Source organism: Diabrotica virgifera, chromosome 5 (genome assembly GCF_917563875.1).
Source record: "Diabrotica virgifera virgifera chromosome 5, PGI_DIABVI_V3a".
Classification (NCBI taxonomy): domain Eukaryota; kingdom Metazoa; phylum Arthropoda; class Insecta; order Coleoptera; family Chrysomelidae; genus Diabrotica; species Diabrotica virgifera.
The window spans coordinates 140,316,364-140,332,277 of NC_065447.1; the positions used below are offsets into that span (position 1 = coordinate 140,316,364).

The 15,914-nt window shown below is 34.3% G+C and overlaps 1 protein-coding gene across 1 annotated transcript; it reads right to left on the reverse strand.

Annotated features, from left to right (window-relative positions):
- Positions 1 to 4,639: 4,639 nt before the first annotated feature.
- Positions 4,640 to 5,092, reverse strand: LOC126885486 (uncharacterized). The gene has a single exon (XM_050652061.1). The coding sequence runs from the start codon at positions 5,090 to 5,092 to the stop codon at positions 4,640 to 4,642; it is 453 nt and encodes a 150-aa protein (XP_050508018.1).
- Positions 5,093 to 15,914: the final 10,822 nt, after the last annotated feature.

Here is a 15,914-nt window from a genome sequence, read left to right on the forward strand (position 1 = left end):
GCACTTTCATTCACAATTGTTTTACATTTTTTGGGTCAAAGGCTACCTTAAATATGATTCGACGGCCCCTTAACTAATTCAAGCAACAACAAATTTAAAAAAAAATGTTCTATTCAAAAATACAGTATTCATGTATTGATCAAACTTTAACTTAAATACATATCATAAGAAACAATATAATAATAATATAACATTTTTAATGAGAAGGCTGAGCTTGATGTAATGATAGTAATCTGTCAATATTTAGGTAGGTAGGTCCTAATTAACTTTTTACTTTGATCCAGTTTGTGCAAGTTGGTACTTTTTGAATATTTTACAATAACTATACATATAAGGAAACAAATTTAGATTTATTACATTTTTACAAATACCTCGTAAATTACGATAGGGAAAAATAATAAAGAATTATAGTAAGTGATATAAATACCACGTAGATACTTACCTTTGTGACAAATATGTATTACAATAAAATATATTTCTAATAAATGCACTGCAACTTTCTGCAAATAACACACAGAAAATTCACCACCCTGCTTTAGCGAAACAATCTCTAATGATTAAGTTATGCCTGACCATGCCGCTGCGCGAAGGAGGAGCCAAAATTCACTTAAAGCAGAAAGGTTCTACTGAAAGTGGAATTATATTAACCAAACTGAAACGTTCGACTGCAATGTCGAAATTGTTGCAGTGTTGGACTGAGTGATAAATAAAAAATTGCACGGTGCATAACCAAAATGCATTTTGTGCATTTCGTTTATATTTTCGGATTCACCTTCTCTATTTCTGTGTGAGAAGCGAAAAGCAAAGTTGTTAGAAGCAAAGAAGCAATGAGTTACTTTAGGGGGGCGGCAGCTGTTCCTCAACGCCCCCCCAAATTTTCCTTGGACCCAAAAAGCCCCCTTATCTCTCTTCAACACCCACCGGTGGGCGGTACCGCCCCCGTTGGGAACCACTGGTTTAAACTTTAATATTGTCAACATTTGGTTCTTATTAGTTACATAATGATTGTTTTATGCTTTAAGATATACTATCATAATATTGCAACCCTTAAAACCACCCTTGGAGGTATATATAAAAAATGTACTTATCCTAAAAGAATAATTTCGGCTTGCATCGATTTACATAAAAATTTGGGATTAGGATCATCTCACCCTGTACTTCATATTCTATATCATGCTTAAGGGCGTTGATTATTTTTAGGGGTGTAAACTACCCTTTATTGTCAAAAATTATATAAAACATTGTAAACTTTAATATGGGTAAAATTTGGTTTTGATTGGTTAAATAATGATTGTTTTATTCCTTAGGATATAATATCATAATATTTCAACCCTTAAAAACCACCCTTAATAACATTACTACAGTTTTTATAAGTAGATATTTTAGTAGATCTACACAGAAAAAAAGTAGAATTAAGGAATGACAAAAACATTTATTTACACAAAAATACGAATTTACAAATATGTACAAATACAAATACAAATAGTTTTTAAGTCATCTTCCAGTATACGAACTGGTTCTGTGGTATTATACATACATTGAAAATTATCCATAAGCGGACTATCCGAATTTTTCGAAAAAAAAAAATCGTTTTATAAGCATAACTCCTTCATTTTTGGCGATAAAAAGTTTCTTCAAAAATGGCTTTATAGGATTTTTGAAGAGTTCTAAGACTGTGTAAACTAAATTCCGTAAGAGTTCTTAGTTTTTAATTAGGGCGGGTTTAAAGGGCTCGAATAAGGAGGTGTTTGCTCGTAAATAGAGGTTTTAAACAGCTATATCTCGATAACTGTTCACTCTAATAAAAATCTATGACCAAGGCAATTTTAGTTATTAAAAAAGCTACAATTTAGTAGTTTATCATTTTTTTAGTATCTTCAGTATTTTTGGAGATATTTTGAAGTAAAAGGTGAAAACTGGGGATATTCCAAAAAATTAATTTTTCTTTAAACTCCAATTTTTCTGAAATTAGGCTTTTTAAATAGGTCAAACTTCGTGGGTATATTGATAATACAAATATAATAGGAATTACAGAAAGGTGAAGACCAATTTTTTAATTAGGAGGGTAGTTAGGGGGTTGTTTTAACTGATTTTTTCATAGAGAAAAGCAGGTACTGAAGTTTTTTGATCATAAGTCGCTTAATTTTCAGGCTAGAAACTTTCTATTATTATTTTTTGAAAGACCTAACCGTATATCTGAAAAAAGATTATATAAGTTTTCCTCGAAAAATGCAAAGTTTTTCTGTTATTTTATTTTGAACATTTCAAATTATGCATTTGACGAAAAAAGCTAACTTTTAACATGCCGTATCTCGGTTTGTATTGGTCTTAAAGATATTACAGAAAAAGAATTTGGTTTGTGTTACTAAAAGACAAAATTTTGATATTTACAAATTTTTTCGAGGTATTCTCAAAAAACCCTCTAAAAAAAGTCGATTTTTTCATCGAAAAACTGTTACTTTCGAGCGCGAATAACTCGAAAAATATTAGTTTTACGAAGAAAATGTAAGAAACATTTTTTTAGAATTACTTTTTACATCGATTTGCATGGTTAAAGTGTAATAAAAAATTCCCGCCCCCAAGATGGGGTGGAAACCACCCCCAAGGTTTTAGCGTACAGCGTCATGATATAGAAAATGATCCTTGGACTATTCTATACCCTCTGTGAAAATTTCAAGAAAATCCATGCTGGACGAAAAAATTGCGAGCCAAAATGCTTCATTTCCTCGACTATAACATTTTATTGATATTTTGAGATGAAGATAACGCCAATATTAAGAAAAAAATTGATATATTGCGCGAGTTTTATAAAGAAGACGATAGAGGGATATACAAGGAGAATATTTGTGAATCTCAACTTTCTCCAATAGATTTACTTAATAAAATTAAACATCCCTAATTGGAATCATTATTTCCTAACGTCGTTATAGCGTCAAGAATATTTTGCCTATTATCAATGGTAGTCGCAAAAGGGAAAATATCCTTTAGTTTTTTTCTCGCATCAATATGCTATGAGGTCTACAATGAAGCAGGATCGGTTAACTGGCCTAGCAACTTTGTGCATTGAGAATTGGTAAAATCATGCGATTTTTCGAAAATTATAGACACCTTTGCCAATAAAAAATACCAGTATTGTAAATATTTTCACTATTAAGTATAAAAATATAATCAAAATGTAATAAAAGTTATATTTGAAATGTTTCTTATTATTTATTATTGATAATTATATGTCTATAAAAATAAAACAACTGTTTTCGGTTTTCACTTTTTGCCGGGGGCCCGCTCTTCACTTCTTACCGGGACCCGCTCATCCCTCTCGGCGGCCCTGTTTGTAACCATGGATATTCTTTTCTATAATGTGTTATATATCGTTGGAAAGAGAAGATTTCATAGAATAATTTTCAGTCGTAACCCAAAAAAACCTAAAAAATTCAATTTTCGGACTTTGGCTGAACACGGTAAGATCTGTGAAGTCTGACAAAGAGCTAGATGAGCAAATTATAACAACTGCTTCTTTTTCGGTCGCTGATTTAGGTCCTACATTACATAGGGTGGTGGTATTAAAAGTTTCTCGCCAGAATAAAAATCATTAAGTCGGAGACGAATATATACGACACTGTCTATTTACAAATGGGTTTTAATTTCACAAGAAGAAGAGTCAGAACCTAAACCGCTTTATATAATTTGTAACGAAATCCTGGCTAACAACAGTTTCAAATCAGTGCTTCATTGTCGACACCTTGAGACGTCATCCAGATTACAAGGATAAATTAAAAGGAAATTAGAATGTAACAAAAATGTAGTGTTTCCTCTTTCCTGTCGACTTTCAACGAAGATGGTAAAATGGCTGTCGACGCATCATTTCGAGTTAGTTACAGAATCTCGTTATCTTGACTAGCTAATACAGTGGCACAACATTACGGAGTTCGGAGTTCAAGATCGGACCTTGTGCTACAGTATTTGTACTACAAGTTACTTGTTTATGTGTTAAAAAAAAAGCGACAAAAACATGACTTTGACCCTTACAGTACAGTGTCACGGAGAGTTAAAAATTTGGTGCAAAAGAACAATGTTGAAAATTAACTTATAAAATTAGAATAGTCCCAGGATCGCCTCTGTATCGAAAGGAAACAAAACTGTCTTTCATTTCCACTTTTATGTTTACCCAGATTTTGAGTATTATTGACTTTCTTTCGGACCTTTTTTCCTAGACCAATGAAAGCGGAATGTGACTGCTTATTGTGGAGTCCATTTCGCTTTTGATATTCTCCAAATCTTGTCTTATAAATTGTAAAAGTCAGAGATTAAGGATGTTACCAGAAAGGGATTCCAATAAGAAAAGTTTCAGATTTAAATAATTCTTTCTATTACTTAAATAGTAAATTTTGTATCTGGGACTTTTATCTTTTATTTAAGAAATGTCACTACAGCGCCCTAAAAGTGGATGTTAAACCAGTGTGGTCCAATCTTTTAGATGTTGCGGGCCTTATTAAATTTTAAATTATTATGAAGGGCCAGAGAACTCCACCCGTTGAAAAAAAGTTTATTTTAAAAAATAATATACAAACGAAATATTATTTAAGTATTTTATTATGGTTTACAATTTACATGTTATGTAAATTTAACATAAAATAAAAGATCAGTGTGATATTTGAGGCAAGGGTTTATCCTCTACTAACCTTTGCACATCTATATCTATGCTAGTCGTAGTGAGTCTAATACACGCTTCCAGAGAATCGTTTTCCATGCGATTACGTGTTTTAGATTTAATATGCTTACCATATTTAATATACGTACTACCAAACATTGAATATAGTTTCAACGCAAAGTTACGAAGTTTAGGAAAACGATCCTTGGAGACTAACTTCCAAAAGGTACTAATGTCTTCATTTTTCTTTGCTTGAAAAAACGAATCGGACTGTAGTTCGCGCAGCTCTGATTGGTATTCTGCTGATTGGTTCTGCATGTTGACCCCCATTGGATTGTTAAAAAGCTCAAGATCTGGTTTTAGTGCATCAAATTCCGAAAACCTGTCATCGAATTCTCTTTTTATTTCTGTAAGAACTTTTGCAATCCTCGAGAAATCGACCATGGTTTCTTCTTGATTTATTTCGAAACACGCAGGAAAATGTGTGAGGTCGTTTATTTTCATGCAGTTCTCGAAAAGATCAAGTTTTTTGCGAAATGTCTCAATTTGACCAACCAACTGTGATACGTCTTATTTTCCCCTGGAGTTGTAGGTTTAACGTAGGTAAAAGAAGTGTTTTGTTCTTAAGCTTTGTTATAAATGCGTCCGTCTTGATAACAATAAAAAAAAATTCCAAGTCATTTACCTGCACTCAACCAGCGTATCTCTGAATGTAGGGGGACGTCCTTATATTCAGTATTTAATTGCTCCAAGAAAGAGATGAATTTTCGGTGTCGCTGAGCTCTGTTTTCTCCTCTTAAGCTGTTTACTATCTGCACTACAGTTTTCATAGTATCGTTGATTTTAATTATCTTTCCGCAGAGAGCCTCTTGATGGATAATGCAATGAAACATAACACAGTTAACACCATTTTCCCGCAAAAGTCTAGCCAATCCCGTTATGCGTCCCGTCATTGCTTTTGCTCCGTCGCGCGTCGGTGCAAACGCAAGACCACATTTGAAAACCGCCTATATTTTTCACAGCGTCACTAACTGCTTCAAATATATTTATACCTTTGGTCCCGTCTTCCACGTGGTGTAGTTTTAGAAGTTCCTCAGTCACACAAAAATCTTCACTGATGCATCTAACCAAAATTAATAGCTAATTTTTGTCAGTAATATCAACAAAATCGTCCAGGGCTCAGGAGTAGTACAAACAATCACGAACTGTGTCGACCATTTTTTTAAATACAGGAGTATTCAGCTCATCAACTCTTCTAGATACAGTTTAATGAGAACTCAAACACATTCAAAATTTTTGGACATATCTTTTCATCTCCAAAGGATCGCGCCATTTTAACGGCACACCGCTTGATCATTTCTCCATCTCTAAATGCTTTTTTACTTTTGACAAGCTCTAAACATACTTCATATTATGATGCTGCTAAGCTTGATGATTGAACAGCTGTCGGTTTTGTAAATAGAGATTTTTGTTTATTCAATTTAGTTTTAAGTTCTTTTACAAGATTATTGCGACCTTCACCTTGATATTTGTCATATTTTGTTTTGTGCTGGGTTTCATAATGCCTACTAATATTGTATTATTTTGATACCGCGAGTACTTGACAACAAATAAGGCACTGAGGTTTGCCTTTTAATTCGATGAAGAAATATTGATTTTCCCATTTTCCTTGGAACGTACGATTCTCTTCGAAAATTTTGCGTTTTTTGGCACTACTCATTCTGAATTTAACATTCAATTTATTCGCCACTGTTAATTTAACACGACACGTGCAGCTGACTGAAGCTAACTGCCCGCTCATCGGGAGTGGGTGTTCAAGGTTAACTACTTTCTTAAGATTAGGGAAAGTTAGACATGGTTGGAACAGGTAAAATTTATCAATGGCAATATTTTTAGCCGGATTGCCAATGTCCTCACAACTCATTACCGAATAAGTCACAAGAATGGAATGTGATGACAGCATCGTCTTGCTCCCTTACTCACTTGCCGCTTTGCCGGCGGCAAGTGAGAGAGAGAGAGAGTAGTTGAATGTGAATACCCACTCGTGCTCGCGCTGCCTCTCCTTTGACTTCCGCCACAAAAACCGACTTTTGGGTATCGCCGTGCAATGTCAGTAGCATGAGCAGGATCAACGCAAGTGAGGTATTTACACATTCACGCTGCCCACTTCACTGTCCAATTCCCTGTCGAACAGGACTGAGTGTAAATCCGATATTTGAAATGTGTTTGCGGGGGCCGCAGTTTAACGAACCTCAGGCCGCATGCGGCCCGCGTGTTTGAGGTTGGACCACACTGTTTTAAACTACCTATTTTTGAAATTCCACATAAATAGACAGTTTGGTTACGTTTTGATACAGAGGTGTGCACGCAGTACCACTGAGGACGTCGTACGATAGAAACAGCTATCTCGAGATTGTGAATCGCCTCTGAATAGAAAGGAAACATAAACTGTCTTTCATTTTTATTTTCATTTTGAAAATTGATTTAATCTCATCAATGACTATTTTGAAAAACATGAAATATATTGGACTTTTTGCGCTTAGGTATGTACAAAAATGGTGCAAAATCAATACGTGGAACATATTCTAGTCTTGTGGCATAAGTAAAGATGATCAAAGAGAAGATCAAGAATTTCCAGCATTTCAGAAAAAACAGCCCCATTTGTTGATGAAAAATTGCTCTTTCACCATGACAAAGAACCGGCTCACACTTTCGCCATGGCCATGGCCAAATTGAGCTACGAACTGCTACCCCATACACCAGTATTCTCCAGATTTAGCCACGACCAACTTCTTTTTGTTTCCAAATTTACAAACAAATAGTAACTCACCCAGCAAAAATTTAAGGCAAATGAAGAGGTCACTGCCACCATGGAAGCCTACTTTGCTGACTTCGAAAAACGTGTTTTAAGAGTTTTAAACGGTTAAAGAAGCTGAAGCATCGCTAATTAAGTGTTTTGAATAAAACTGTTAAAATTTTCGTTTTTATTTTGTAGGCTAAATACTTCTCGGGCCGCATAGTATACTAAAAGAATAAAAATATAAAACAATTTATTTCAATATTTACACACCGGCAAAATTAGCCGAACACCTTAAATATGGGACATGTTTGATGCCTCGAATTTCCTAAACCAGTGGTCCGATTTGAGTGATTATTTTAGTATGTTATAGCCTTATTATTTAAGAATATTGTTTTAATAATATTGTTGCTAGACAAGTAAATGTAATTTTATACCGGGTGTACCAATCATACTGTTTTTTTTTCTTAAAGTTTGGAACACCCTGTGGAATATTCTAGCATATGTAAAATATTAAAATTAAAACTTGATTGTAGACTTAGGTGTTCTTAATATTTTCCTTTTTGATTAATTTACTTATGTGGAATGATAAAAAAGTTATGTGCGTTATCAATTATCCATGTTTTTCATCAATAAATTCTCATAGTAGGGGAGGAAAGTATGCTAAATTTGCAGTTACTCGAGCGTTATGGGGACCTTTTGGATTGTGAAGAGCATGTGCTAAAACCAGAAAAAGGTTAAGTTAAGTTTTCCATAAAGTGGGGGACTTTTCATTTTTTAATTTCATTTTCCATTTGAAACAATCATTTTTTCCGATTATAGCGCTATCTATCCATAATTCGAAAAAATGTGTCGAATAAAATTTGCTTATTTTTACGTAAAGAATCCAAATCTACAATAAAAATTTGGGGTTCGCTCCTATTTAAGATTTTAAATTAAATCCGCCACCCCACCTCTGTAGAGGCTCGTGTTTGGTGCCATTCGATAGATTTTTCAAAAATATTGAATACGTGCATTTTGCAGTTTTTTGATCTGATGTTCATTTCGCGAAATATCGCAGGGTTCATATTTAAAATTTTTAATTTACCCCTCACCCCTTTCCTTGGGGGTTCGTTTTTAGTATCATTCGATAGACTTTTGAAAAATATTGAACAAGTATTTTTTAGTTTTTCGATCTGACGTTCATTTCGCGAAATATTCGCTTTTTTTGTGAAACTTTATGACTCGCCCATTTTCTTAGGCCCCGCTCAAATCGTCAGATTTTTGAAATATACACTATTTTGCATGTACTTAACTTACCTTATCTTAATCTGACGATTTCGAATTTTTCTAAGACTAGATTTTTTTCGGACCCCCCTTAAAGAACCCCCCTGTATTAAGAACCAATATTATGGTAGAGGTACATTTACAGGGTACAAGGTTTCTCACTATTTGCTTATGTTGGATAATAAAAAAGTTAAGTACGTTAAAAACTAGTCATGTTTTTTATCAATAACTCCTCATTTTCTGCTTAGTTTAATAAACAATCCTAAACTAGGCTATGAGAAATTAACAATTTAATACACACACCGCCTTATTTAAGGAAGAACCATAAAATTTAAGTATTTTCTCTCTAGTGTATATATTGATAATATTGTTTAGATAACATCATAATCATAATACGAATATTGCTGAAGTATTTTGAATTTGTATTACAATAGTAGTACAATATGAAATCTGTTTAAGAAGAAATAAAACACAAAGGTGTTAAACTCAAACAAAATACGGATTTTAAACACATTAACTTTATTGTACAATTTGAACTTAAATGATATTTTTATGCGTTTTTTTTTTGCTTTAATAGCGTGCGTTTCCCCCACGAGTCCTTACAACTGCAGTCATTCATCTTGTTATACTTCTGATAACGTTATAATTCAGTTGTTGAGGCAGTCACGCCCATTTCTCAATCAAAGCAATTCTGACTTCCTCTCTGTTTAAAACAGCAGGAACCCGGGCCCTAAGTTTTCTGCCTAACAACTCTATTAGGTTTATTGTCTGGGGAACACGCTGGCCAATCCATCGTTGTTACACCCACTTGTAATAATGAGTCTCTAACACAGCGTGCGACGTGTGGGCGCGCATTATCCTGCATTAAAATATAATTGTCTCCAATGTATGGTGCAAAAGGTACCACACGGTCTTGGAGAATGTCTCTGATATACCTATCTGCTGTTAATGCTCCACCGTCAATCACCACTAACTCTGTTTGTGCTCCCAAACATATACCACCCCACACCATAATTGAACCTCCACCAAAAGGTACGGTCCTAGTAAAATTGAAAGCGGCATTTCGTTCTCCTTGGCGTCGATACAATCTTTCTCTACCGTCGATGAAATTTATACAGAAACGGCACTCGTCCGTAAAGAGCATTTCCAATTATCATTCCATGATTAACCATTCCATGGTTATCATTCCAATTTTGATGTACTCGACCAAATTGTAGTCGCGCTACACGATGGTGTATCTGGAGTCTGGGAGCTTTTATTGGTACACATGACTTGAGACTGGCTTTTTTAAGTCTCCTTCTTACTGTGCGTTCGCTTATGGTGGTTCCACGAATATTTTGCAACAGGTTTTTGGTTTGAACTGCCGTTTGATGTCTATTGCGTAATGTTATAAATCCCCCAATTTTTATTGCAGATTGGGATTCTTGACGTAAAAATAAGCAACTTTTATTCGCAACATTTTTTCCAATTATGGATAGATGGCGCTATAATCGGAAAAACGATTGGTGGAAATGGAAAATTAAATTAAAAAATGGAGAGTCCCACACTTTATGGAAAACTTAACTTAACTTTTTTTGGTTTTAGCACCCACTCTTCACAATCCAATAGGTCCCCATAACGCTCGAGTAACTGCAAATTAAGCATACTTTCCTCCCCTACTTGATTTATTGATGAAAAACATGGCTAGTTGTTAAAGCACATAATTTTATTTTCCAACAAGCAAATGAATTAAAAAAGAAAATGTTAAGAAAACCTAAGGCTATAATTGAATTTTAATTTCATTATTTTATATATGCTAGAATATTCCACAGGGTGTTCCTAACTTTAGGAAAAAACACAGTATGATTGTTACACCCGGTATAAAATGACATTTACCTCTCTAGCAACAATATTATTACACCGATATTCTTAAATAATAAGGCTATAAAATACTAAAAGAAACACTCAAATCGGACAACAGGTTTAGGAAATTTGATACATCAACATGTCCCATTTTTAAGGTGTTCGGCTAGTTTTGCCGGTGTGTGTATAAAACAAGACCGATAATAGGTACAATTTTATCAATTAGACATGTATTGTTTCTCAATAAAATTGCAAAATTTAAATTTAAAATGAAACTTGCACACCCTATTTTAGCAGAAACACTCCCACGATGTTTGATGTAATGAGCCTTCTTGACATTTCCTACATAGCGATGTCTTAATTTTATTAACCACTTCCAAGAACTTCCGTTGATACCGTGACTTTTTTAACAATCGCACTTTTTGTACAATTATGTTAGGACCGCCAAATTCAGTTACGTTAATCGGCAGAAAACAAGTTTCGAATAAATACCAATATTTTAGAATAAAATTAGGTAAAATATCCTTGTATATTTAAATTCTGCCGTTTATTTAATTGCTAGAAACCAAATGTGAAAATGATGAGGGAATTAACACTGGATATAAAAGACATAAAACAGATACTCGTACAACCCCAACCTCGGGAACATTATGTGTGTTCAAATGGAACAGTGAGACCCACATGTCCGAAGATCAAACCGGTTACACTGCGTAACCTGACCCCGTATCTATCTGACCCCCAAGCTGTACCACCACCCCTCCCCATCGCAGTACATAACGAATAAGGAGGCTTTGTACTGAACGTTACCTTAGATGCCCTGGGTAATGGAATATCCTCTGTATTACTTTATGTGTTAAACCTCCTGATTTTAGGGGTAGCTAGAAGAGCTTTTCTCCCTATTAATGACTTGATTTTGGACTTGTGTCCTAAAAATGTGTGTTCCGGGCAGCGACTTAAGTCGGTGTCCCGCTATTCGCAAATGTACCCGGTAAATAAAGTTCGGTAACAGTTTTATTGGACCCATCATCTGACACAACAACTTCACTTTAACTTTTTTAAGAAATTGGCTAACGGTCGGTTTCATAATCAGTTAAAGTGGACTTTCAATTTTAAGTTGGTACCTTTATCAATGCAATTCATATGGGTAACTGTCAACTGTAAAGTGAACTTTAGTTAATGTTCACTTTAAGTTAATTATGAAACCGGGAGTAAGAGTACTGACATTGTTTTTTTGTGTCATTTTTTCTTTTTCGGCTTTTTATTTTTCGATTTGTGCCCTAGATTCCTAGATAATTTTTTTTGAATCCATTTTTATTTAACCCATTAACCGCCAAGCAAAGAAATACTAAAATAATTTGTAATATATTTGATTAACTAGAGTAAAATAAACTTAATCATTAGTAAAAAAATTTTTTTACACTTTGATAATGGCAGGTGTCACAACAACAAAATGGTTCGTTTTCGAACCTTTGGCGGAAATGAGATATAAAAATTGAAATACACAATTTTATTTGTTGTGAAAATTCTCAAAACATTTAGAGTGTAAATGGACCTGGAAGTTTTCATAAACAAAAATAATATGGTTAGAACATTGCCTACACCTTTTTCAGCTTCTTTGTCAAAAACGAAGTCGAACGGCCCTCTATCCTTTTTAGAAATTATTTTAGATATTTCAAATTTACACTTTCCAATCCTGTATCTTGCACTGTGCCAGTTGCATAAATTCGACAAATCGACATATTGTCTACTGTCTACAACACTACACATCCTCCCTTATGGAGCCCCCCTCCCCCACCCTAGATTATAACAAAACTGAATACCAGAATACCCGTCTTTCTAAAGGTACGTATCCACTATGTTCGTAATATTGGACCACCGCGGCACTGCCGCACGGTCGTTGGCGCACTGTTGCACGGTCCGGGACCGCCAACCATCCACTATGTTCACGAACCCCTTGCACTCCGCGCTCCCTGCAACTGCTCCAATCGATACGGTATGCGTTCCTCTACATATAAACCGACACCAATTGGAACGCCGAGGCGGAGCGCGCACTGTTGCACGGTCCGGGAGTGCCTACCATTCACTATGTTTACAAACCTCTTGCGCTCCGCGCTCCATGCAACTGCTCCCATCTACATGCATGCGCTCCTCTACATATAAACCGCCACCTATTGGACCGTTGAGGCAGAGTGCACACTGTTGCATGGTCCGAGAGCGCCAAACCATCCACTATGTTCACGAACTTCTTGCGCTCCGCTCTCCCTGCAACTGCTCCAATCGATACGGTATGCGCTCCCTTACATATAAACCGCCCCAGATTGGAGCGCCGAGGCAGAGTGCGCAAAATTGCACAGCCCGGGAGCGCCAAACGTGTCCACTATGTGGAGCAGTTGCAGGAGCTCGGAGTGCAAGCATAGTGGATACGTGTTTTTACACATAATAAAGAAATATCCCAACAAATTACTGCCTGTGCAATACTGTGCATCACCTTGAACTTATTCCTGATCAGACAGGATTATATGTCGACTTCCGCCAATGGTTCGTTATCGAACCATTATTTTCAAACACGAGATTTGATGACTCAGAAATTATTTTTTTTGTATTTTTATAACAATTGGTGTACAAATAGGTTAAAAAAATAATGTTTTAATTTATTTGACCACAAAAGTGTTATGCCGATAAAATTACTACAGTAAAAATAAAGTTGCGTCGAAGGATTGAAAATGTCGGACATTTAGAAAATATTTTTGTGATGAAAGCATGAGTTTGGAAATTAAACAAAATTAAATTTAGTTACACTTATATCTTCTGGTTGCTTAAAAAATACAAAAATTTAAAAAAAATTAACGAATTGCCAAAAAAAAATTCTACAAAAAAATGGTGCGTTTTCGCACCTTTGGCGCTAAATGGGTTAACTAAATAAAAATAATAACTTAAGCGTAGATTAATAATAGTATGTACCTACTGAGTACTTAACAAATACACACATTAAAATAATCTAGGGGACACCTATATTAACAGCTTTAAATCAATGTTAGCTGCAAATACAAAAATACGTTTATGATTTTAATATATTTTGTTGTTTTTTCGATTATTGTACCAACTTGTACGGCAATGTAGTCCAGAGAAATAAGGTTTTTCTCGTGACACTTCCCCCTCCAGGCCGAAACCAAATTTTTTGAGTAGTATGGACATCTATATTATTAACCTATATGTTTCCTGCAGCCGATTTTGATGATATACATAGTTATAAACAAATGAAGATCGAAAAACAGTAAATCGCTTTTTTCGTCTATTACCAAAAAGTTAAGCACTTTAAACAAATTTGAGAGTAAGAAACTCATAAATCGTATAAAAAACTTCAATATGGCATTCGCTGAATATGTCCATCCTTATTGGTTGCTTAGAAAATTGCAAAATAAATCATAAATATTGAGTTTTTATAAATATTCATAACTTAGGTAAAAATTAACTTAGAATCTTCTTATTGCACGGAATACCGAGACTTCTTGTACTTAAATTATATTTTAAATGTCAAAGCAATTGGTCAAATAGTTTAAAAGTTATTTAATTTGTTTTTCCCAAATTAATTTTTTTTGCAACACTGTAAGTCAGAAAATTATGAGGTTACAATAATACTTCGGACAGTTTATGAAAGAAGAACATTTATACTATTACCTTAATTAAAAATAAATGACAAAAAATAATTTTAAACAGTGTAAAATTATTTTGCAAAAACATGTTGATTTTTTGCTTACTTATAAACAATTAGAATAACTTTTTAACCGTTACCCGTAGAAAAATTATTTTTTCATATTTAGAAAGACTGAATTTTTATACACATTTAGAAAGAAAAACAACTGTTCTAGGAGATTTAGAGACAAAGTTAGCCCCCCCATTTTTTTAATTCACATGTTTTTGCAACATTATTTTGCAATATTTATAATTATTTTTTGTCATTTTTTTTAAATTAAATTAATACTGTAAATTTTCTTCTTTTATAAACTATCCAAAATATTACTGTAACTTCATCATTTTCTGACTTACAGTGTTGCAAAAAAAATTAATTTTGGATAAACAAATTAAATAACTTTTAAACTATTTGACCAATTGCTTTGAAATTTAGGGTATAATTTAAGCACCATAAGTCTCAGCATTCCGTGTAATAAGAAGGTTCTAAGTTAATTTTTACATAAGTTATGAATATTTATAAAAACTCAAAATTTATGATTTATTTGGCAATTTTCTAAGTAACCAATAAGGATAGACGTATTCAGCGAACGCCATATTTAAGTTTTTTATACGGTTTATGAGTTTTTTACTCTCAAATTTGTTTAAAATGCCCAATTTTTTAGTAATAGACGAAAAAAGCGAAAATTTACCGTTTTTTGATCTTCATTTGTTTATAACTATGTATATCATCAAAATCGGCTGCAGGAAATATATAGGTTATTATTATAGATAACCATATTACTCGAAAAATTTGGTTTCAGCCTGGAGGGGGATGTGTCACCAACACGATATTTTTTTTCCTTATTTCTCTGAACTAATGCTGACAAGAATAGCTATAAAAAAAAATAAAACAAAACTTCAGTATGCGTTTTTGTCTATAAGATAAGAAGTAATATTTCCTTATTGATACCTGATTTTCGATGTCTATGTCGATTTTTATTTAGTTTTGCAATTGCCAATAATGAAGAGACACCATTTAAATCGCGAAATTCAGTAGCGTGCTATCGGGATGCTTAGAACTGGCAGAAGTCACAGAGAAGTTGCTGAGACCTTCCACACGAACAGGAATGTCATTAATTGTTTGTTGTTAAGGTTTCATGAAACTGGTGACGTTGCTAAACGTCATACAGGTCGTACAAGGAGATCCAACCGGACTGAAGACCGTTTTCTTAGGTTGCAGGCTTTGCGAGATCTCACCATAATTGCATCACAATTACAAATGAGGTTGCAAGAGACCCATCAGGTGTTTGCATGTTGCCAAACTATTAGAAATAAACTTCATGAAGTAGGTTTAGATGCTCGTAGTGCCACATGAGTGGGCTTCTACTTTGTTCACAGATGAGTCTCAATTTAGATTTGCACCAGAAACGAGACAGGCAAGAATTTGGAGACGATCTGGTAATGCTGAACGATTGGTCGCCGTGTAGGAGGTTCATAGTCAGCAAGGCGCCAGTATAAAGGTATAGGGTATCATCACTCTTGGGGGAATACCCAATCTCGTTTTTCTGGAACAGTTTATAAATGCAACAGACTACCGCTATATTATTCTCGAACGTATTATCGTACCTTTGCACAACAAGCTGGTTCCCAATTTCAACTAATGCACGACAATGCGCGTCCAGATAATGC

Coding starts and splice junctions, on each gene's coding strand:
- LOC126885486 (XM_050652061.1), bottom strand. CDS start 5,092: ATGGTCGATTTCTCGAGGATTGCAAAAGTTCTTACAGAAATAAAAAGA.